This window comes from Euleptes europaea, chromosome 8 (assembly GCF_029931775.1).
Source record: "Euleptes europaea isolate rEulEur1 chromosome 8, rEulEur1.hap1, whole genome shotgun sequence".
Classification (NCBI taxonomy): Eukaryota; Metazoa; Chordata; class Lepidosauria; order Squamata; family Sphaerodactylidae; genus Euleptes; species Euleptes europaea.
Genome location: NC_079319.1, coordinates 8895672 through 8921262, shown reverse-complemented (window position 1 = coordinate 8921262; position 25591 = coordinate 8895672). Strand labels below are relative to the sequence as shown.

The window sequence follows — 25591 nt, the reverse complement described above, 5'->3', positions numbered from 1 at the left end:
ATCCAGCCGCTGCTTGAAGACTGCCAGAGATGGGGAGCTGACCATCTCCCTAGGCAGCTGTTTCCACTGCCGAACTACTCTTACCGTAAAAAAATTCTTCCTAATGTCCAGCCTGGTACCTTTCCTCCCAAAATTTATACCCATTATTGTGAATCCTATCCTCTGTTGCCGACAGAATAGCTCCCTGCCCTCCTCTGTGACAGACTTTCAAATACACAAGAGTTATTCTCGCTCTGAGGAGGAGGGCATCTTCAGAGTGGATGATTTCCTTCACTTGCTTCGGGAGGCAGAAACAAAACTTCAACTTCCTGTCTCTTGAGGGGATCAACTCCCCCTTTCTTCTCAGTTCGTTTCCTGCCTCGCTACAGGAGAGCGGCCTTCCCCCCCCCCCCAGCTCTCGGCTCATTAGCCTTAGGAAACTTGTTCTATTGATCTTCAGTGTTCTTTCTTATTCTGTCCTCATTTTATATCTAATACTAAAGTCTGTATTTCATATTCTTATTTTTTCTTCTAACCAACTGATAAAAATTATTCCCGGAGAAACAAAATGGCAGTTGTTCGTCCTGACGAGTACGTTGCTCGAGAAGACTTAGACCCGGGTTTACTCATGGCTATGCCACAGCCCCAGGAACAACCCTCTAGCAGCCACCCAGGTGGCTCTAAGGGGAAGAGCAAGAAAGTGGAAGCCAGTGCCATTAAAAGTAAGAGTTGGCTGAACTCGCAACATGAAAATGTCATGAAAATGAGTTGCGCTGTGTCTTACTGCATAGGCTGAAGAGTTGTAGCCAAGGAACAGCCCAGTGAATGGGCTTCAAGTGCCAAACAAAAAAGGAAAGCAGGATCAGGTTGATGGTTGCTGTGCCGACTTGTGAGGTTTCTGGGAGCTCTGTGTCAACCACTCTGAGCTTTCTAAAAGAAGAGGATATAAAATAAAGCACAACAAATAAAAAAAGATGGCTTGAAGAGTAGCCACGGGGACGCAGTTGAGACCCAGGGAGCTCCAGAAGTCTGAAAGCCAGAAGGGCTTGACAGGTATATTGACAATGTGAGATGCATTTGAATTAGGAGAGAAATGGAGTCATTAGGATGGAAAGGTAAAGACAGTAAGGAGCTAGAAGCTGTTTCAGAAAGCGGTAGGTGGTCTATGGAGAGCAAGTGCTGGCAGGCTCTTCAAAGGCAGGAGAGAAGAAGAGAAATGAAAGGGAGCGCTTCAGGCACCTGTGAGACACAGAGCAGGTATTATGAAGCAGCAAGGAAAGTTATCATGGAGCAGGCTTGTGTTGGCCTAGGCCTTGGCTCCCCCTCACACCCCATTCAGTGAAATTATGTTATCTACAAAGGTGAGTGGCATCACAACAGAGTATAGGCAGGAGTCATACACACCTCAGGTTTTCTTGTGCACAGCTGATAATTACTTACGGAAGTTCTGACTTGGAGGATGTTAAGTAATCTGTGTCTTCTGCCAGCAGTTTAAGAACACTGTAATATCAGGTTGAGGTTGTAGCTGTGAACTGGCTCAACTCATACTTGTGCATCCATATATAGAACTCTTTCCCCCAACTGTATAATACAAACTAATCAGTTCAGATAGCCAAGTTTTTCCAGGTTGGCGTACCCACATGTATAACTGTTTGTGGATCAGACACTGAACCAGCCAAGAATGGTAACAGGATTAAATACTTCAGAGATAGTTTTACATTATTAGATTCCACAAGTCCAAATTCAAATGCTGTAAATTAATAATCCACAGTATTAGCATATAGCATGCTTAGAGAACAATGGCCAAGATCCATAAAGTCATGAAACTTGTTATGTGAGCCTAAGGGCTTTAATGGCCCCTCCCCCATTTTTAAATGGCTGCCTCTCATGACACAAAGCAAACTGCCGTTGAAAAAGAGGAGTTTCAGAATTAATTCTTCATATGGGATTGCTGGGGAGGGGGGGTCAGCTATGCGGAGATAAAATAGGGAAAAATGTTAAATGAGCTAGCTTAAGTCCCTTATGAGAACCTTAAATATCTGTCTGCTATCAATATCTTAGCCCTGACATGCGTTGCCCAAGCTAGACTGATCTTGTCATATCTCAGAAGCTAAACAGGGTTGGCCTTGGCTAGTATTTAGATTGGCGACCTCCAAGGAAGACCTGGTCATGACACGAAGGCAGGCAATGGCAAACTACTTCTGAACATCTCTTGCCTTGAAAACCCTACGGAGTCGCCATGAGTCAGTTTTGACTTTACGGCGCAAAAATAAAAATACCTTAACTGTAAGGGCACAGCTTTTGGCAGTATTTCCTGTAGTGAAGATCTGTGTTGGAACCAGGCAGTAGATAAATGTAAAGGTCCCCTGTGCAAGCACCGGGTCATACCTGAAACATGGGGTGACATCACATCCCGATGTTTACCGGGCAGACTTTGGTTGCTGGGTGGTTTGCCAGTGCCTTCCCCAGTCATCTTCCCTTTACCCCCAGCTGGGGGCAGTAGATAGGGGGTATTAAAAATAAATCAGTTATCAGGCTTGTGATTTAGTGCTGTATTAACTGTAAAGATTCTGCGATTACCGTGATCATGTAGGGCAGGCAAAATGAATGTCTTAAGCAAAGCACAATTTATCCCTTTCAGCAACATCCTTTCCAGATTAAGGGGCCACTGCGTAACTCTCTCCACTTTCATCTGGTACATTGGAACACCTCAAGGAGAGCTTTTGAATATTCTTAGAATTAAATGGTTACTAATAATATATTTCAGAATTCAATTTGTGCAAAGGTGTATTTGATGAAGCTCACTGCAGAAGGGCTCTTGAATAGTATTAGTGGCATCGGCTTCAGTCTGTACCCTGTCATCTAGCCCTGGGTACTGATAAAGGTAATTATTGGGGGGGAATCACTTTAATATGGCCTAAAAAGTTCCATTGCATGCAGCATTTATAGAAGAAACATGGCTGACAACAATCATCCTCTCGCAGGAAGATTAATTCTACTTTGAGATTAAAGCGAAACAAGTCTACTTTCCCATTATCTAATGCACTCAGTGGCATTACATCCTGTCATGTGCCTTCAGTAGGAAACAATCCTTGCTTTAGCCTACTGTGCTCCGAATAAAATACAGTAATTCTTCCACTGACATGAATTTCTGGATTGCTGCAAACATCGTGCCTGCGGTCTGGGAACATGGGAATTTAATCCGGAGCATTATCAGAAACCTTAATCACATGTTCATCTATTATTTCTAAGCTAGGAGACTATATCAGCGCACAAAGCCAAGTAGTACAGAATGTAATCTAGGGATTAAGGGACGACAAATCCTCCTACTTGTTCGACCTTGAAACTTTGATTGGATTTCCTCGTTGGCCTCACTTGGCTATCCCCAATTAACTGGTAGCTGACTATAGACTACAGACAGCCCTCGGGAGTTATTTAGATGGAACCTAGGGTTCGCGCTTGCCCAAAGCAAACAAGAAGGCTGAAATAAGGGCAATATGTCATATTTTTAGTGCTCATTTTCTAGCAGTAATTGAGGACCTCCACTCTGCCTTGGGACTCGCCACTCAAAATAAGGACGGGTCACATGCAAACTCCCTGTTTACATGTGAGCCCTGAGGCGTTCTCTCAGTCATTCTTGTTAGAATTCTGCAAATTGCAGGCTTAAAAAAACTAATGCATGCTGTCTTTTGAGACCTAATGGCAGCACAGAAAAACCTGATCTAGTTTGCCTTGCTGAATCCAGAACTGAGACACCGCTGAGTGGGTTCACATAAAGAGAGAATGTTTCATAGGATAAAAAGTCTGGAAGAGGTTTATGTATCATGTATCTCTAACACATTGCATCCTCATCTAAAATATGTTTTGAGGATTGGGGAACACTGTTCCTTCTTGTCTCTGACAGACATCTTGGACTACATCGAAGAGAGATTGAGCTGAATCTGGTGATATATCTGTGGAAGGTGCTGATGGTCATAAATCTTTCCTGCACCCCCTCCCTCCCACAAAGGAAACCAGTCCCATCTGACCCCAAGACAACTTTTTCCTGCATAGACCAATAGCCATGTTGGCTTGAAAGGAACAAAACTGGTCTTCCCGCTTCTTCCTCAGTGGAATTGTACTGATGGAAGAAGAGAGTGACCTCATTGCCTTCTCTGTACCGTCCCCCAACCTATATGGCTGTTAGTTCACCTGCAGTGCCAGGAAGCAGCTTTCCTGGAGTTGGAAACAACTGATGGGAGAGGGAAAACTGCAGTCGTTGCACACACAGATCTCTAGATCCAATCCATCATCTACCTCATGGCTTGAATGCATCTAGACTCATCCAATCAAATGCTGATCTCAGTTGATGTTAGCTAGTTTAATACCTCAATGCAAACCAACTCCAGTTTTTGGACTTGGGTACAGCTGGGTAGTTATCGGTTCTTTCTTTCGACTGAGTTTTGAATCTGCTGTCAGTTATCCTCAGGGGTCAGATAGTCCAAGTAATGCCTAATGATTTTGGTTCATTGTTTTAGAACCCCCTTCCCCCCACACATACACATAACTTGTTCATACATTTCTTCAAGCGCAGAGAAGAACATGGTACTCCAGAAAGGGCTTTACCAGTTGCATGCAGAACGTGAGAATGAGCACCTAAGTATGCTTGCCTTGCTTGGGGTAGTGTTTATATTTCTAACCCCTGTTCACCTTGCCCAGGTGTATTGCTCCTTGAACTCTTCGTGTTGTGTTGGTAGCATGGCCAACGTTCCAAGTGTTCTGTTTGGCTGTTGACCAGATCTAACTTTTGTGTGGGGATGTTGCTTACCTACAGGTCTTGTTTTTATGCATTGCTTGGAATTTTTTCTGGATTGTAAACCTGTGTTGAAAACCGTTTGCCTTTTTTAAAAACAACTTTCTTGAATGTGGGTGGGCCACAACTGGGATATGTGCTGAACCATCAGGACGAGATGTTGCTTGGCTGTCCGCTACAAAAAGAATAGCTTGGAATATCCCTCTTCACAGCAGCACAATTAGTTGTGAGGTTAATGAGCTGGACTACATTTTCCGTTGGCAGTGCAGAATTTCCCTGCATCTCACACATGAACACATGGAGCTGCCTTATACTGAATCAGATGTCAGTATTGTCCATCAATGTCAATATTGTCTACTCAGACTGGCAGTGGCTCTCCAGGGTCTCAGGCAGAGATCTTTCACATCACCTACCTGCCTAGTCCCTTTAACTGGAGATGCCGGGGATTGAACCTGGGACCTTCTGCATGCCAAGCAGATGCTCTACCACTGAGAGACAGCCCCTCCCCTAAATTCCTTTTCATGGAATTCTGCTTCTGGAGGATGGGGGACCCCGAGGACCACACATGAGGTGGCTCCGCAGCAGCAAGGGGGAATCAGTGGAAAATGCCCCTTTAATCTGGGTCCAATTCTGAGTGTTGTTCAGGCTAAACTAATGACCTGGGCTCCTTCATAGCAGGTATGATCCGGCTTGCAGATAAATTCACTCAGCTGTATTTTTGTTAAGAAACATTTATTGTGAAATCGGTTAACAAACCAAATAAGCGCATGAATTCTTGCTTGTATTTGCGGGTGCCTGTTTTGAGCTGGTCAGTGTGGTGTAGTGGTTAAGAGCGGTGGTTTGGAGAGGTGAACTCTAATCTGGAGAACCAGGTTTGATTCCCCACTCCTCCGCAAGAAGCCAGCTGGGTGACCTTGGGCTAGTCACAGCTCTTAGAGTTCTCTCAGCCCCACCTATCTCACAGGGTGTCTGTTGTGGAGAGGGGAAGGGGCTTGTAAGCCAGTTTGAGTCATCCTTTAGTGGTAGAGAAAGTCGGCATATAAAAACCTACTCTTCCTCTTCTTCCTCCTCCTTTTAACTCTTCGGGAAAATAGTTGTTGTCTTTTGTACAGCTGCCAGTTATGCAGTTCATGGTAGCCTCATGCTCCCGCTTCCTCAGGCAGGGTCAATGCGGCGCCTTCTGCCGGCCGGGCTATGGACACCAGTGACCTCTTTACCAACTGCAAGAAGGACGACGTTTTCCGCATGCAGTGAGACGAGGCCCGGAGGGTGCTGTGGGAGAGGGGAACCCCGCCGACTGCCGGTTGTAAGGGGCACGTGGGCTCTGGCCAGACCAAAGCCTACCTTCGGGCTTGGGGGCTACTCTGGCAGCGTGGCGCGCACCCTCTCCAAACAGCTGACTGGTGGGAAGAGAGCCAGAGGCGAAAGATATTGGTCTGGATTCCTTTGAACTGGGTATTACATGTTGTATGTGCCTCCACGAGTACAGAATGGATTTATTTCAAGACTTCCCTTTCTCATGGAGGCTATTGAACATTCTAGATAAGAGACCAAAAACCTTTTAAAAAAGGCATTGTTGAACGTAATGTGTTGGGAGAAAGCGGAACAAATGATGGCTAAATATACTTTCTGTGGAAATGAATATTCATTGTGTTACTGTTCTTAATGAGGTACTTAGGAAGACTGGATTCAGGCTTACCGTTGTTAAATGGGGGGAAAGAGTATTTGAGAATAAGACTTGTGTGCATTCGAGAAAGCAAGGATTAATCCTGGTTTTAAAAGGAGCATGAAGGTTGGCCCATTGACAGCTTGGTCACATGAAGCTGCCTTCTCCTGCATCAGACTCTTGGTCTATCAAGGTCAGCATTGTCCGCTCAGACTGGCAGCAGCTCTCCAGGATCTCAGGGGTGTGATCTTTCGCGTCACCCACTATCTGACATGATCCTTTTGGCTGGAGATTCCAGAGATTGAACCTGGCACCTTCAGCATGCCAACAGGATGCACTACCACCAGGCTGTGGCCCCTCCACAGTTTGCCCTACCTCTTCAAGTGAATGCTGAGCTTGCAAAATCCTTCATGGTCTTGCCTTGGGTTCCTTGTCCACTAAAGTCCAGACGGTGAAGTCCTTCCTCTGAAAGTGAAAAGCAGGCAAAAGGAAATCATTCATGTGGTTATGGCTGCCAACTTGGAAGGCTTTAAGAAGGGAGTGCACGTGTTCATGGAGGAGTGGGCTATCCATGGCTTATAGTCAAAAATGAATACTAGTCATGATGCATACCTATTTTCTCCAGGATCAGAGGAGCAAGCCAGTGGCGCACAGATGGGCCCGCGCCCTCGCCTGCTCTAGGGTGGCTGGGTTTGCAACAGCAGCTGTTGGGCGGGGTGGGCGCCTAGGAAGGGTGGACAGAGAGAGAGAGAGAGAGAAGGAAGACAAAGAGAGCAGGCCCAGGATGCTCTGCTCGGTATCGCCTCCTCGGCCGTGTTTACATCCGCCGTCGCCTCTCTTGTGCTGCACCTGACCTGGCCTCGGCCGCTGCCTGCTCCTTCGATGCTTTCCCCCCCAGGCAGGGTCAATGCGGTGCCTTCTGTCGGCCGGGCCATGGACACCAGCAACCTCTTTACCAGCTGCAAGAAGGGCGAAGTTTTCCGCATGCGGTGAGGCGAGGCCCGAAGGGGGCTGTGGGAGAGGGGAGCCCTGCCAACTGCCGTTTGTAAGGGGCGCACAGGCTCTGGGCAGACCGAGGCCTACCTTCGGGCTTGGGGGCTACTCTGGCAGCGTGGTGCGCACCCTCTCCAAACAGCTGACGGGTGGGAAGAGAGCCAGAGGCGAAAGAGGCCTGTTGCCCTGGCTGGCCGGTGTTCAAACCGGTCGCCACCCACCCTGCCCGTCAGCTGTCCGTGTATAAGACGACCCCCAATTTTGGACAAAAAATTTTTGGGGAAAAAAAGGTCATCTTATACACAGGAAAATATGGTATTCTTATTCAACTTGTTTTATGCTTAGCATTCACTACCCCAAGATAGCTTTACAACATGTTGTTTAGATGATTTATTTTCTTTTTTTTAAAGATACATATATTCAGTCACTTCCATTGCCCTTTATACTGCACTGTTTCTCGGTGATAACTTAAATGGAACTTCCGTGTACTGATGCAGTATACTTGAGACTGATGCTGTGGGAGGAGCCAAGAGGAAAGGCGCATCACCATGGCATGGTTTGAGTTTCTGGGCTGGATGCATCTTGTTCTGATCCAGCAAGACAATTATTTTAAGAGCTATGTTGTGTGTGAGCTGGGGTTTTTTTGGTCCCAGAAGTGAGCAATAAATTTCATGTCCTCAGTTCAATTATGTGTGTGTGGCTTTAAAATTGAAATGAGTAGGAGGCGAGAAATAGGTTTTTTATTCATTTGAGGCTGCTTGTAATTTAACACTCTCAGAATGTTGTTCTTGCAGGTCGAAGAAAGACCTAGTCCATCTTTTTTTTAAAAAAAAGAAACACACATTTGGACTAATCTGTCCCCTTCCTTGAGGGCTCACATTGGGCAACGGTTCCTAAAAGAGAAACAGGATAAAACCACCAAGGTCAAATGTGCTTGAGAGGAGGGCAGTTTGATTTAAAGCCTGGAATTTAAAACAGATTTAAAACCTGGTTTACCTGTATCCTGAAACTTCCTGTCACCCTCTCCTTTCGGTGGGCAGCAGCATCGGGGAAGGCCGATGCCTTTGTCTCCTTTTTATTTAGTCATCCAGGGCAGATGGTTGGCCGCTGTGTGAGACAGGATGCTGGACTAGGTAGACCTCTGGTAGAAGAAGCAGGAGAGTTGGTTTTTATATGCCGACTTTCTCTGCCACTTTAGGAAGAATCAAACCGGCTTACAATCACCTTCCCTTCCCCTCCCCACAACAGACACCCTGCGAGGTAGTTGGGGCTGAGAGAGCTCTAAGAGAGCTGTGACTCGCCCACGGTTACCCAGCTGGCTTTATGTGGAAGAGTGGGGAAGTCAACCCGGTTCATCAGATTATTCTCCGCCACTCATGTGGAGGAACGGGGAATCGAACCCTGATCTCCAGATCAGAGTCCACCGCTCCAAACCACCGCTCTTAACCACTACACCACACTGGTCTGATCCAGCAGGGGCTCTTCTTGTGTCCTTTTGAGGATCAAAGTACTGAAGAAGTTAATTTTGGTAGTCCTGAATCTGCAGAAAACTCCTGAGCAGTAGCATTCACTTAAAGAGATAGCGCAAATTGTGGAGGGCCATAGCCCAGTAATAGTGCATCTGGTTGGCATGCAGAAGGTGCCATGTTCAGTTCCTCTTGCAGTAGGCACTTTCAGTAGGGAGAATACCTTGAGTTTGCTGCTTCTCTTCTCCCTGTAGCCCCCTTCTCCAAGCTCAGTGATATTCCTGGGAGGCCTTTGACCCACAGGGGCACAATTTTGGGGTGGACAGACCTCGGTAGGCACAGTAACAGGAATGTTACTGTTGATGCTTACATTGCTACTTGGGTTGCATAGGGTTGATTAATAGTATTTAATGGCTTTTTGTATGCAAGTACCAAACAGAGAATTTCTTAATTTCGTATAGCATTCAGCCTAGCTACAGATACTATTTCTCAGTGACTGAGTTGTGACTGATCTTGACATTTCCAAAGCATACACATTTTGAATAGGTCCCCCAGCTCTTGGTGGAGGGGCTAAACATTTTAGGTGGTATAAAGAATGCAACAGAAGTCAAATGCTCAAATCAAGGTTTGTTTGGAATCTATAAGGTTGAGTTGGGGAAACTAGTTCTTTACGGAAGAACATCTTGGAAATACGGCATTTCTCCCTACCAACACTTTTGTGGTTCTCCCAAACGAGTCGCACTATGGGACAATATTGGCATAATTTCCCAGGGTTGTGGAAATTTATGTGCTATTCCTATGCTTGTTGAATTTGATTTTTCTTACAAAATGTCCCATGGAACCTCGGTCCATAGAATCTGACTTTGTGAGAAATGCAAGTTAGGAGGTCAATAAAGAACTGCACTTAACAAAAGATCATTTTATTGTTTCCTGTTCTGAGTACCTGAGAATCACTGGGGTGTCTGACACTAAATGCACCTGGGACTGGGAAGACATTAGTTCAAATCCCACCATGGAGCTTTTTGTCACTTTGGCTCAGCCATGCAGTTTCCACCTCGCCCACCTCACAAGATTGTTGTGAGGATCAAATAGCGAAGGAAGCCACCTGAGCTAGGAGTAATATGCAGGCTGTTTTACTCCCCCACCCAATCTATACATAACCATGAGGGGGAACAACTGAAAATTTAATTGAAAGTTGGGTTTTATGGGCTGTACCTTACCCTCATCTAACAAATGCGGAGCAATGCAAACAAAATCTTCAGAATTACCCTGATACGTTGCCAACTGATTGTTGTAAATGTTTTATTTATTTTATTAGATTTCTGCCCCACTATTACCCTACCAAGGTAGGGGTTCATTGGCTTAAACATGATTCGTATATATTCCTACTAAAACGTCTGATCTTTTCTCTTGTTGCAGAAATCGAGAAATTTCAAAAAGGGGAAGAAAAGGAAGAAGAAAAATATATTGATGTAGTGATTAACAAAAATATGAAACTGGGACAGAAAGTATTGATTCCAGTGAAACAGTTTCCAAAGGTATGTTGAGTGATGACAAGTTAGAATTTGATGGATGTGTGTTCAATGCATGTTTTAAATGGCTCTGTGTTGTGCGATTCATCACCGCAACGTAACCCTGGCTTGTTTTTCTTACCTACTAGCCAGATTTGTTAACTGATCATGGTTTAGCATCCTGATTTATAGACAAAAGAGCAAAGCATAGTTGTTATTTCACTTAATATCTAGGTCACAAGGAACTGTCCTGGATGTCTCCAATCTTGGTACTGTGTTCTGGAGAAGGAGACCATGATTGCTTATTAATGGTAGCTGAGGTTCCTTGCTCGCTGGACCCACACTTTTCTGCTGGGAGTCTATGCACCAGCAGTCTCCAAGCGCAAATCAGGAAGTAATTTGAATCCCTGCCCCTTGAAATGCTGCTTTGTAATTGGCTGTTGTAAGAGAAAAGTCCCCCCCAAAACCCAATTGCTTCATAAAAAGCATTTTAAGAGTGTGTTAAGAACAAAAACAGGAGCTATTTGAAAGGAATGGGGGTGGGGAGGGAAACCCAAGCCTGGTTTTTAAAAGCCTTTCTTCTGCTCAGAAAGAACTCCAAGGAAGTAGGAAGTATTTGAATCCCCGTCCCTTGACATGCTGTTTTGTAATTGGCTGTCTGATTGCTGTGAAAGAAACCAAGCTTCTGTGTCCCGCACTTTGCCTTATGCATGGGGATTTCAAACGGGCTGAGCTCTGGGGAGGGGGAAAATTCGGGTTAATAGAGGGACGGGAAGTCCCGGGATTTGTGAGGGCTAGCAGCATGGTCATCTCTAATGGAGGGAAAAATCATCCTTAACTCCAAGGAACAACCGAGACAGACGGGGGATGAACGTGAGTGAAAGTACTCATGCATAAACGACCCATGTGGGCCCAAGGACCACAGCTAGTGTCCACTAAGGCCTAGTTGTTGTTTTTTTACTTGCTGGCTCCCTTTCCAATGATTTCTTAGGAGTCTTATTGATACTTGGAGGGGCAAGCAAATGTGCAGGTACGTATGTACTTTGTGTTAGCAAGTGCCCTGTTCTCTCCTTTGTTTCTGCAAGGAGTAGCTTTGGTTTCTCTCTGGCATCTGAGGTCTCCCAATAAGAAGAGCCAAGTGGGCAGATATCTTTATTGATATTAAAGGGAAGGCGAGTTCAACAACAGCAATTAATTATGCATTAAAATCTATATTTTAGATTGTAAACACTATTCGCAGTGCTGCGGTTATGTGGGAAGATTGCAGAGAGCAGCACCGGTGTTATTACCATGTGCCCCTTTTAAAAAATAAATGAAGAGTTCTTGCTTACATAAAGTAACTGCTTACATAAAGTAACAGAACTAAGGTTGGCTATTTCCTAATTGATATTTTGGGTCTGTATGAATGTTCTGTCTTCTGATTTATATTGCGCAATAGCTGCTTGACATTGTGCAGTGGATTCCTTGCATGGTTTACTGTAAATGAATAATCCCTCATTTAGGAATGCACCGAAGATTTATGCATATGGCTTTCCCTTAATAGCATACCTGGCCCTGTATTTCAGACTGCAAAAGAAGCCTTATAATCGTTAAATCGTGACAGTCTTTTGAAATATATTGACCACTGTTCCATTAAACTGCAAAGTAGATCTTTACATAAGTTAACTATGGAGCACCAATTTAAGCAATGATTGTTTTTAATAAAATGAGGTGAATTGTTGACGAGGCATTATTGATGTCTCTTTTTTTTAAGAGCTCTTACTAATTGTCTGAGGCTACCTCTACAAAATAAACAATAACCATCTTGGCTTAATTGTCGCCATTTTTTTTAAAGAATCCTGGGAATCTAGATTTGTTGTTAATACTTGAAGCTGTTTGCTGTCATGAGTTCTTGGGGGTAGAAGGCAAGCGATGAACAAAGCTGGTTTGCCAACCAGGGCTGACCCTGCTTACCGGCAAAGAGCTGATGAGACCGGGCTAAGAACTATAATTACCAGAATTCTTTGGAGAGCCTGTGGCAGCTAAAGGCCAGTGCATATGTCACATGAAACTGCCATATACTGAGTCAGACCATCAGTCCGTTCAGGCCAGTACTGTCTACTCAAACCAGCAGCAGCTCTCCAAGATCTCCGGCAGAGGTCTTTCGCATCACTTACTGCCTGGTCCTTTTAACTGGAGATTCCAAGGATTGAACTTGGGACCTTAAGAACATAAGAAAGGCCATGCTGGATCACACTAAGGTCCATCAAGTCCAGCAGTCTGTTCACACAGTGGCCAACCTGGTGCCTCTAGGAAGCCCACCCTGGCAGCACATACACATGAAGTTGTCTTACACTGAATCAGGTTATTAGAGCCATTAGATTCACAAGTATTAGGAATAGGTTTCAGTCTTTCATTCACTTAGTTTCTCCCGGCTCACTCAGAAACCTCCCCCATTCTCCCCCACCCCTTTACTTTGGGTCAGCATTATATCTGACCACTGTCGTTCCCTGAGGTGCATGCCAGAAACAACAAGTCTAGTTTTGGATTGGCCTCATACTGCTCTCTAATCTGGTGAACTGGGTTTGAGTCCCCACTCCTCCACATGAGCAGCGGAGGTCATCTGGAGGACCGGGTTGGTTTCCCCACTCCTACTCATGAAGCCCGCTGGGTGACCTTGGGCTAGTCTCAGTTCTCTATGAACTTTGTCAGCCCCACCTACCTCACAGGGTGTCTGTTGTGGGGAGGACGGTGATTGTAAGCCGGTTTGATTCTCCCTTAAGTGGCAGAGAAAGTCGGCATATAAAAACCAACTCCTCTTCTTCTCTTACCAAGCAGGGTGGATTTCCTCCAGGAGTAATGCTGGCCCAAAGTAAAATGGGATGTGTGATGATGGGCAGAGAGCATGGTCCTTGCACACAACTCCTGACAACTGCTCCCACTATAAACAGTCTAGCTGACAGCCAAACTACTGTTACATCTTCATCAGCCCTGCGCTGGCTTCGAGGCCTGGTTATATGCTTCAGTCTCAACAAAACTGCTTCAGCTAAAAAAAAAAAAAAATTATGAGTCGCTCCTGCATTGCAGCAGCAGGTATTGCCTCCCCAGGGTTTTTCATGATGGGTGCCATGTTTGTTTGTTTGTTTTTTCTTTTCTTTAGGGGTGTCTTAAAGTCTTTGCTTTTTTCATAACATTCTCTGCATTCAGGAGTGGCCGCTGGTGCGGCATGTAACAGATACTCAGTCTGAGCCCCTTGAAGCACAAGAGAACTTCATCTACATTCTTTAACTTTTTAAATTTAGTTACAAAGAGATTAAAGTAAAAAAAAAGAACACATACAAGCCAATAAAGATCAGAACGAGGATCTATCAAGTCCTGCCTTCTGTTTCCAGCAGTGTGCAGCAGGGGAAGGGAAAAGCTCTTCCCCACTGTATGTCCCTACTATTTGGACAGGAATACTGTCTGGAGATTCATTTAGCTATCACAGCTAAGAACCATTGATTTGGGATCTCCTTTATCCTTCTCAGAATCCATTTAAGCTACTGACCATCATCTAATCCTGCTGCAGTGAATTCCACAAATTAAATATGTTCATTAACAAGAATTTCCCCTTGTTTCTTTTGAATCAGTTTAATTAGGTTACCCCAAATTCTAGCATTAGGTCAGGGAAATCTCCCTGTCTTGACGATTCACAACTTCATGAACTTTTGTCGTATCCTTCCCCCTTGAAATCCCCCCTCCCTGAAGACTATGAACTCCAAATATTAGACTACTCATAAAGTAGGTATTCCAGCACTTTGATTACTTTGCTATTTTCTGTGCCTTTCTCAGTGCTGTGATATTTTATAGAGACGAGGCTGCCAATACAGCACACGCTGTTCCATAACTGTCTATCCGGTGCATTCCAAATGTGGTTGCGCTATAGATTAAATTTTTAATAATATATTTCTGGACCCTTCATTTTCAGTACATTTTCTTCACCCGAGATGAATTTGATATTTTTTGCTGCTACACACTGAGATGGTGTTTTCATGTCCACCACAACCACAAGATCTCTTCCTGAGATAGTCTCAGCTGGTTCAATTGAAATAATAAATAAGAAGATAGAATCCTCCACACCCTGTGCATTACTTCAAATATTGTTACGTCTAGCCTCATTTGCCATGTGTACGGTTCAGCAACTTTGGAGAGATCCTTCTGGAAGTCCTTTGGAGTCCACTTTAGCTTTTAACATCCTGAATGGGCATCAGAGGAGCATGCCTATTCGGTGATTTGGAACACAGGCAGGAGAATGCTGCTGCAGTCGTCTTGTTAGTGGGCTTCCTAGAGGCACGTGGTTGGCCACTGTGTGAACAGACTGCTGGACTAGATGGACCTTGGTTTGATCCAGCATGGGCTTTCTTATGTTATATTATTGCACCCCACCATTCATCCCTGATTGAAAAAGTTGGATCTCAGGAACCCCATACAGATTTTAGGAGAATCACTGCTTGTTTTCTTCCATTGTGGAAACAGTTTGTCCCATTTAGTGTCTTCAAGCATTTGTAGTCACCTTTCTGCCCAATAAAGACTTGCAAATCATTTGCTTTTGACAAAGAGCAGGGACACTTTTTGCCAATAAAAGCAAGAAATAAGAACAAGAAGCAAGCCCATTGGCCACCAATGACTTGGTCATAACAGTTTTCAGGAGATGCCTAAAGGTGAGTAGTGTAGATGCCTGGTAGATGTTCCCGTATATTTCAAAATGTGGATGCTGTATCTGTTGAAACAATTTTCATCCCATTGTAAGCCCTTGGCCCATCTAAACCATAAACCACATCAGAGACAGTCAGGTCCAAAGAAGTTGGTTTTTACTGGTCAAATAGGTTAACAGAGCACAAAGAAAAGGTGACAGCAATGGAGCTTGTTGGCTTGCACTTGGTAATATAAAAGCATGGAAAAAAGCAAGAGATTACAAAACACAAACAGTTCTGTGGTTCTCACAGCTTCAAAAGAGTTTAGGTATGCATAACAGTCCTTGAGAGCTGGTCAGTGGGAAAACGAAAGCAACTGAGACACAGGCCTGACACCCATCTTTTTGCTGTTAGGATCAAGCAAAATATTTAACACAAAATCTCAAACATGACAACAAATAATCTAACAAATTCGAAGGGAAAAAGAGCCAGAGGCCAGCAGAGCCAGCAAAATTAGTAACTTGTATCTCTGAATGCCGTCTGGAACGGTACAGTCTCTACTGTGCAGCAAGGGTGGTGCAGATGAACCTCCTGAATTCACTCTGCCCATCAGAGGGGAATTAAACAGGATGTAGAGGAGAGGTCCACAACCTCATTGAGCCTGTGGGCATTTTTGGAATTTTGAGAACACGTAGTGAGAACCACAAAAAATGGCTTCCATTGAGTATGTGGGACCATTCCAAATATGGAGTAAATCCATTCACGAAACGTTGAAATGTTCCACAGAATGTTAAGAGTGGTTCCAAGCCAAACATCTTCTAGTGATGGAGGCAACTATTTCCAGTTAGGTGCTCCCTGTAGGCGTAAAGGTGATCCTCATGGGCCTTTTTAAATCACTTCTTACTCCAGTGTGTTGGGGTAAAGCCAGAGTAGGCTCCTTGCTTTAGTGAAGAGATTCTTTGGAGAAGAAACAAATGGGCACTAGAAAGCACGTTGATGGAAGCCAAGTTGGGGATCACTAATGAGAGTAGGAATAAATGGGCAGTTTTAAGAGAAGAGTTAGACAATGGACGCACTGAGTAGCTCGTGGAGACACGTTTATTTTCTCCAAGGATAGGAGTGGGGAAACAAATCCAGTTCATCTTCTGTCTTCGGTGCAGCCCCACATGTGGGACTGCGCCTGCGCGCAGGCCTGCCGCCGGAAAAAATTCAATAGCCTTAGTCCTCCACCGGGGATGCCCCTCCCTCACAGGCAGGGCCGGCCTTCGCGCCGTGCAGCCCGCATGCTACTGGGCGGGGCATCCCCTTCCCTCCTCAGTTCCTTTTTTGCCGCCGCCTGGATTGGAGCTCCTTGCCTTACCTCTCCGAGTTCGTAAGTTCTGTGGGCCGCGCCCGGCCCTCCTTCTCTTTCCTACCAAAAAAAAAAAAAAAAAAAAGATAAGAAGAAAGAAACTTAAAAATAAAATAAGTAACTAAAGGACGTTAACAAATAAGCTGAATACGTGATGGCCTCTAAGGCCCCCTTTAAGATCTGTAAGAAGTGCCCGGCCAAGATACCGCACTCAGATCAACATGAACTCTGCTTAACTTGCTTAGGCGAAGGTCACAACGTGTCTAAATGCTCCATATGCCAAGGCTTCTCTACCCGGTCTCGCAATGCTCGCGCGCACCGGCTGAGCGCCGAATTGTGGAAAAAGGCTCTCTCGGCTCCCTCCCCTTCGACGGGTTCTAGGACCCCGGGAGACACGCAGTCGACTAGATCGGTACCGATCCCTGGTACCAGTTCGACACCGAGACCCTCGGATCCGACCTCCTCGGATCCGTCCCGGAGCCATAAGAAGCACAAACGCAAGACGAAACATCTTGACAAGCCGTCTAGCTCCGGCCATCCAGTGTATAAGAGGCCTGCGGAGACACCAAGACCCCTGGCACCGGACGTCTCCATCCCGGTACCGCCCTCGGTACCACCATCGGCACCGCACTCGGTACCACCATCGGCACCGCACTCGGTACCACCATCGGCACCGCCCTCGGTACCACCATCGGCACCGCCCTCGGTACCACCTTCGGTACCGAGGACGCCCTCGCCTCACCTGGACTCGCCGTTCCACTCCTTCTCTGAAGCAGACTTGGATCCCCTCGAGGACCCTCTCTTGATTACGGATCCGGACCCGCTAGACCCAGCCTCTATGGTACCGACCCCCTCGGTACCACAACAAATTTTCCAACCAGCTCCCTCCACCTCTGGGCCCACAATCTCCCCAGAGTTGGTCAAGGACTGGATCGAATTCTGCCGCTTCAGACGGCTTTCCATCAGAGGCGAACCAGTGGTCCTTCATACACCTCAATTACCCTCTCCATTTACCCCTCTGACTCAGCGCACTCCTAGACCGGAATCCGAACTGGAGGAAACAGTCAAGGGATGAAAGCTCTGAGGATGTATCAGAACCCTCACCAGATGAACTGGTAGGGGACACAGAGGCTATTTCACCATCTGAAGATCTCAGGCTCCGGACGGAGCAAATGATAAGGATGGCTGAAGCATTGGACATTAATATCTCCACAACGGACAATAGGCCTAAGGACAAGATCCTTAGTCGTCTCTACCCCGATACACCGGGCATTGCTGCCTTCCCCATACTGGAGGGCCTCTCAGAGATAGCCACATCTCTCTGGAAGAAACCTGCTTCCTTACCAGCCTCTTCCAAGAAGGTGGAAAACCTGTATAGGACAAAATCTGAGTCGGCTGAATTCCTCACAATCCACCCTCCGCCCTCCTCCATAGTGACCACGGAGATGCAATCTCGGCAGCGCCAGGGACCACATTCAACCCCTGCCGACAAGGAGAGTAAACGACTCGATCAGCTGGGCAGACGGACATACACCTCCTCTGCCCTGAGTTTCCGTATATCCAACTATCAAACCATCATGGGGGGGGGTACCAGCTTTTTTTGTGGGAGAAGGCTGCCCCCCATATTGACCTGCTTCCAGAGGAGTCTAAGAATGCCATGCGTCTTATCCAAGCAGAGGCCACTCGCTTATCGAGACAGCAGATCAACGCAGGCAAACATGCTGCAGATAGTGCAGCTAGAACGATGGCTTCAGCAATCACCCTACGTCGCCACTCTTGGCTTCGCTCTACTGCCCTTCCGTTGGACACGAGATCACTTATCGAGGATCTCCCATTTGAAGGCGATACCCTGTTTGCTTCATCTACCACAGAATTTCTCACGAATCTCAAGAAGGACCGCCAGACCGCCCGTTCTCTAGGGGTAGCTCCTCCTTTTCACCAACAACAGAGGGACAAACCTCAATATCGTCAACAATCTTTCGGCCCATCCTTCAACAGATACCAGAGATTTCAAAGATTTCACCCGTATCCTCCACAGGATAAATTCCAACATCAGCAACCTAGACCAAAACACGGTTTCAAGCAACGCTCTCACCCTAACCCCCAGAACAAGGATCAGAGACAACCCTCACAAAAGTTCTGACTATTTCCGCAACCCTCAGAGGAGGGACTACCGTTCATGAATAGGTTGGCTAAGTTTTCTGAGGCCTGGCAAGCTATCTGCGCTGATACCTGGGTTCTCAGGGTTATTTCCCAGGGTTACCACCTGGAGTTTAAATCCATCCCTACTTGTTTCTCTGCCAGTTCTGCGGCAGACAACCCACTCCCAGAATTTGCACCCCAACTAGGTGAACTTCTCCTGAAGGGTGCTGTTGAAAAAGTTAACCTCCCATGTTTGGGATTCTTTTCTCGTATCTTTATGGTTGATAAGAAGGATGGGGGCTCTAGACCCATTATTGATCTTAGATTTTTGAATAAATATTTACGAGTTTCCAAGTTCAGAATGGTTTCCCTACCCTCTGTGATGGAACTTATTTCACCTCATACATGGTTCGCAGTTTTGGACCTGAAGGACGCTTACTTCCATATTTCCATCCACCCTGAACATCGACACTTCTTAATGTTTCGTTATGGGTCTGAATTTTTTCAATATTCTGTCCTCCCTTTCGGCCTTGCCACGGCCCCCAGAGTATTTACGAAATGCATGGCGGTAGTTATGTCCTTCCTCAGAGACCAGGGATGCACGATTTATCCCTACCTTGACGATTGGCTGCTCACGGCTTCTAGCCCTGAGTCTCTCTCCGTCAATTTGCAGCTGGTTCTCTCTACCTGTTCAAAGTTGGGACTGATGGTCAGCTTGAAAAAGTCTAAATTAAGCCCTTCTCCCAGAGCTCAGTTTATTGGTGCCGTGTTAGATTCCACAGCAGGTCGGGCATTCCTCCCCACTGAGAGGGTGTCCTCCATTAAGAGGCTAGTCCATCTTTTTATGAGATATAGACACCAACCAGTAGTCTCTATACAGAGATTATTAGGCCTAATGGCATCGACCACTGCAGTGACCCCTCTAGCCAGGCTTAAGATGAGGGAACTGCAAAATTGGTTCATTAGGTCCTACGACTGCTCTCGCCACTCCAAGTGGTATAGACTGTCTATCCCTAGGCCTATTCTGCGATCACTACAATGGTGGCTCTCTGAGCCTAATCTTCTTAAAGGGATCCCTCTGGGGTTTTGGACTCCAAGTTTTACAGTCACCACAGACGCCTCTATGGAAGGTTGGGGTGGTCATTGCGGGAGTCACTATGTTCAGGATAGATGGTCTCCTAGTGAGTTGTCTATGCACATTAATTTTCTAGAACTGAGAGCTGTGCGTTATGTTCTTACCTCATTCTCAGATATCCTCCAGAACTCGAGAACACTTTTACAATCGGACAACTCCTGCACAGTGTTTTATGTAAACAAACAAGGGGGCACAGGTTCCATTCCTCTCTCCAGGGAAGCCCAGAGGATCTGGGCAATAGCTGGGAGACACAACATAGACCTACGTGCCATGCATATAGCGGGGATCCACAACACCTGGGCGGATTCCTTGAGCAGGGTTTTTACCACAAACCACGAATGGGAACTACAGGATCAGTTTATCCTCCCCATTTTCCAAGAATGGGGCACTCCTCAGATAGACCTGTTTGCGACCAGGGGCAACAAGAAAGCGGTAGAATTCTGCTCTCTCGCGGGGAGCGACCCCTTGTCCCTGGGAGACGCCTTCCAGCTTGTTTGGTCGAACCGCCTGTTTTACGCCTTCCCCCCATTCCCCCTGCTTGCCCGAGTTCTGGGGAAAATAGCTGCAGACAACACCGACTGCATTCTCATAGCACCCCGATGGCCGAGACAGATATGGTTCACCCTTCTTACACACCTGGCGGGGGGGAATTACAAGCCACTTCCAGACCACCCGAACCTACTTCGCTGGGGGGAACTGGCCCATCACGATGTACAGAGACTACACCTCATGGCGTGGAGAATCCTTCCCTCTCATTAGTGGGTTGTTCACAGCCGGTTCAGGAGGTCCTTTTGCAAGCTAGAAGGCCCTCGACTCGTTATTTGTATGACAGGAAGTGGGATAGATTTTTAGCCTGGGCGGATCAGGAAAGTTTTTCTCCCTTTACCTGCCCTGTTCCTAAGATCTTGGATTATTTGTTGGAATTAACCAAGAGGGGACTGGCAGTCTCATCCATAAGGGTACATTTGGCTGCAATTTCAGCCTTCCACGATAAGGTGGAGGGTTATACAGTTTTCTCCCATCCCCTTGCAAAACGCTTTCTGAAGGGTCTTAATAATTTATTTCCTCCTACTCCTATACTAACGCCCCAATGGTCACTCTCCCTGGTCCTAGCCAAACTGATGCTAGCACCCTTTGAGCCTTTAGCTCAGGTACACCTGTCGTTTTTGTCGGCTAAAATAGCCTTCCTGGTGGCTGTGACATCAACTAGGAGAGTAGGGGAGCTGGCAGCCCTTCGTATTGATAGCCCCTTTCTCAGGGTTTATAATGAAAGGGTGGTCCTCCACCCTAGTTTTAGATTTAAACCCAAGGTGATCTCTTCCTTTCACCTAGCTCAAGATTTAGTTCTACCTGTGTTTTTCCCCAATCCTTCCTCTCAAGCAGAGAGGACGCTACATACCCTTGATGTAAAAAGGGCTCTCCTTTATTACATTGACCGTACCAAACAGTTTAGAAGGTCCAAGTCCCTGTTTGTATGCTATCAGGGTCCCAAGAAAGGTAAAGCCGCCTCAGCCCAATCTATAGCGAGGTGGGTGGTCACGGCGGTTAGAATAGCCTATAAACAGGCGAAGGTGACATGCCCCTTGGGCATTAGGGCGCATTCCACCAGGGCGCAGGGTTCTTCTGCTGCTCTCCATAGAAAAGTTCCTGTGGGCGACATCTGCAGAGCGGCGACGTGGTCTTCGGAAGACACCTTTGTGAAGCACTACGCTCTGGACCTGCAGGCCAGGAAGGATGCAGCAGTGGGTAGAGCAGTTCTGCAGACCCTTTTTTCCTGAGTCGACCCCACCACCTACTGGGTAAGCTTGCTAATATCCCACATGTGGGGCTGCACCGAAGACAGAAGATGAAAACAGAGTTGCACTTACCTGTAACTGCTGTTCATTGATGTCTTCGGTGCAGACACACATCCCTCCCTTCCGACCCCGCTGTCGACCTAAAAAAAAAGAAAAGAAAAGAAGAGAAACAAATTATTAAATGAAGGGATTAAGTTATAGCTGGTTCGTGTATTCCAGTCTTGGTCGGCGGCGGAGAAGGAACTGAGGAGGGAAGGGGATGCCCCGCCCAGTAGCATGCGGGCTGCACGGCGCGAAGGCCGGCCCCGCCTGTGAGGGAGGGGCATCCCCGGTGGAGGACTAAGGCTATTGAATTTTTTCCGGCGGCAGGCCTGCGCGCAGGCGCAGTCCCACATGTGTGTCTGCACCGAAGACATCAATGAACAGCAGTTACAGGTAAGTGCAACTCTGTTTTCTCCAGATCCGAGTCCACCTGCTCTTAACCACTATACCATGCTGGCTTTCCTTGGCTAGAAAAGAAAAGAACTGTCACTACCCTCAACCATAGGCCTGGTAAGCCCTAGATGTTGCCCCTCAGGCATGTGTAGTAGCATCCATGGTTGCCAGTAACAATGGAATGTCCTTTGAGCTGGTGTTTATGATTTACTGCTGATACTTAACATGTGTCATACAAATTGTGGTTCTTGACTGTAAGTTATCTACTTATTGTTGGTTGGAACTGTGGTTTAAATGGTCTTCCGTTGATCCTCTTTTGAATGCAGGTCTGGGTATGGCTAAATACAGCAACAGTGATAATTTTTCTGTGCATTTCTCTTCTCCTTTTCAGTGGCTGTAAAATTTACAGTGCAATCCACTCCTTTTGCAAAAACAGCTGAGTGTAGTTTTCGGCAACATTTTTCATTCCTGGCGATACTCTGCAGCTCCTCCATGCCATGGACAGTTTTTTTATTGCTTTATTTTGTCTTTCAGTTCAACTTTGTGGGGAAACTTTTGGGCCCGCGCGGCAATTCTCTGAAGCGCTTGCAAGAAGAGACATTGACAAAAATGTCAATATTGGGAAAAGGATCCATGAGGGACAAGGCAAAGGTAAAATTGCTAGCTGAAGATCATTAGTTTGCGCTGTTCTGCTTTGTGTGCCTTTCTTGGCTGATCCTACTATAGTCTGGGGAGACTGAAAGCAAACAAATCAAGATATATATAACCCCATCTCCTTCAGCGTTCTGCATGCAGGCTGGTTCACCTCCCATCATATAATCTTGTCTTTAATGGTAATCCCCGGTGGCATGCCTTACTTATGGCTGTAGACTGCCATATAAGTGGCTGGAACTAAATGCAGTGACATACATGGGCTGCCACCAAAAACAGCCCCTGGGATGTAGTGGACTCTAATTTGGAGAACCAAGTTTGATTCCCTACTCCTCCACATGTGCGGTGGACTCTAATGTGGAAAACCAGGTTTGATTCCCCACTCCTCCACATGAGCGGCAGAGGCTAATCTAGTGAACCAGGTGGGTTTCCCCACTCCTCCACATGAAGCCTGCTGGGTGACCTTGGGCTAGTCACAGTTCTCTCCGAACTCTCTCAGCCCCACCTACCTCACAAGGTGTCTGTTGTGGGGAGGGGAAGGAAAGATGATTGATTGTAAGCCCGCTTGGGTCTCCTTAAAAGGTAGAGAAGTCGGTGTATGAAAACCAACTCTTCTTCTCCTCCCCTTTCCTCCCTTTGTAATGTGTGACATGACTCCACTGCGCTGTTGGTTTTCCCACCCTGCTACACTTCCGTGTCAGCTGGTGGTGAAGGACAAACTTCAAGTGATGTTATCTTGGGAGCTCAGTATTGGTAGGCATCACCCAGGTGAACTGTAAGAGGAGACTGTTTACAGCAGTGCCTGTGTGCCTTTCCTGTCTTTTCTGGCCAGTGAAGTAGGAAGGCACTTAATTCTCTTGGTGAATGGGGATATGAAAGCGCTACTGCAAGTGTTATGCTACCCTCTGATTCTTCTACCATAGTCATGCCATTTAGTCTTCTGATACTACTTTTCCACATTTCACTGATGAACATAGGGACAGTCTGGAGTGCTCGTGAAACCGCAGTTCTGCGTTTGCAGGTTCTGGTTTTGTTCCTCTTTCTGCATGCTGATTTATTCTGCCATAGTCTGTTCCTGGCTTCTAAAGCAGATGTGCAAGAAAAGGACTATAATTGTTTTCTTTATGTTTATTCTCACAGTAGGCATGATTCTACTCACTAGTCTAAAATAATAAGGCCTTTGGTTTAAGAGAAATGTTGAAACACTTAGATATTCATCTGTGCTCTGCAGTATATGGAAATTGTAAGTTAAGACCGCCACCTTCACTAGTGTGAGCAGTACAGGCATTGCCAGTCTGACATTTTTGCTCCCTGGTGACCTGAGCTGTACAGTTGTAAGCAGGTGCATGGAATTTCTTTTTCTTGCCCCTCTACACCAAAGTACAATGACAGCCCAGCACTTCTGTGCAACAGAAAAACAAGATTAAAAGACATTCCTTCCAAATTAGCCCCTTGTTTGCCAAGGAATAGCTTCATTAATTTTGGAAGGGTTTTAAAATGCATTATTTTATGCTATGAGTCATTCTTCAATTCCTCACCCCTTTCCACAAAAAGAAAAGCATTACAACTAAATGCAGGGCCTGTAAAAATATCTCCTTACTCAGTTTCTCACTCTCCTGGGATCCCTGTCCCTGGATAATCTTAGTGAAGATCACACTGCTTTTTCCATATCCAGTGGACAAGAGATCACCAGATTTATTTAGGGAAGACACACATGAAGGCTTACGTCAAAATGCACACACTCATAACTTGCCCTTACATGAATGAATGTTATACACAATGACTCTCATGTGACACTTAAATGTGACTTAAATGTGACAGTTATGTGTTGCCATGGCAGACAAGGGTAAAACAGAAAATGAATGAGCAACAGAGGTAACTGAACCTGCTGGAGTGTAACTGTACCTACTGGAGAGCCAGCGTGGTGTAGTGGTTTGGAGCGGTGGACTCTGATCTGGAGAACCGGGTTTGATTCCCTACTCCTCCACATGAGTGGCGGAGGCTAATCTGGTGAACTGGATTTGTTTCCCCACTCCTTCACATGAAGCCAGCTGGGTGACCTTGGGCTAGTCACACTCTCTCAGCCCTGCCTACCTCACAGGGTGTTTGTTGCGGGGAGGTGATTGTAAGCCGGTTTGATTCTTCCTTAAGTGGTAGAGAAAGTCAGCCTATAAAAACCAACTCTTCTTCTACCCAGTTGTGTGGGACAACTTGAACACATGAAGCTGCCTTATACTGAATCAGTCCCTTGGTCTAGCAAATTCAGTATTGTCTACTCTGACTGGCAGCTGCTCTCCAGGTTCTCAGGTAGAGATACTTAATCCTTAAGTATTAATTTAAGGATTGATGGCAACAATCCTGGGCTAAAGCTGATACAACTGACAATAATGGCCAGAAGGGGAACCACCCTGGGATATAGCAGCCACTGGCCCTGAACAGATTTTTACAGCAGATGCATAGTCACTTGGGTGTTATTACCTGGAAATATAAGTATGGTGTTTCCAGGTCATGGTGATAGAAATTGTCATCTCCACGCCTAGCTTTTGCCAGATGGCTGTGAAGGGTGAGAGCAAGTGACGCTGGACATTGCATACGTCCAGGAACCGTGCATACTCAAGGGGAGAAATCCGAATTCTGCAATGAAAAGCGAGCTTAATAAAGTTGGCACATCTAGTGCAACTCCGTATCTATTTTCCATAGTTCTGCAGGTAATCACGGGCAGAAGCTTTGCCCTGTTCCCAATTAGAAAGCTTGCTCAGTTCCCCGTTCTAGCTTATAAGATTCAAGCAGGTCATACTGCGTGCAGGGCCTTGAGGGCTAGAAGCTTGAGTTTGAGTAGAAATGCAAGTGCAGATTATCTGGGTGGTCAAGTTCTGCCCTTACATGGTGCGTTTGCTGAGCCGCGCTGCACAGACAGGCTTGTGAGTGCCTCTGATTTCGACTGCGGAGGGCATTAGATGTATTAATCGTGTAGAGACTTAACTGCTCAGATGATTAGTGAGTGAGACTGTCCAAAGCTCTT

General features: G+C 46.1%; 1 protein-coding gene across 1 annotated transcript in view; it reads left to right on the top strand.

The window, feature by feature from the left end:
• Positions 1 to 25591, top strand: part of KHDRBS3 (KH RNA binding domain containing, signal transduction associated 3) — a 157018-nt gene that overhangs the window by 57418 nt on the left and 74009 nt on the right. Inside the window, exons 2-3 of the mRNA XM_056854111.1 lie at positions 10316 to 10434; positions 22453 to 22569. Of these exons, the coding sequence (XP_056710089.1) occupies positions 10316 to 10434; positions 22453 to 22569 (236 nt within the window). The remainder of the gene's footprint in view (positions 1 to 10315; positions 10435 to 22452; positions 22570 to 25591) is intronic.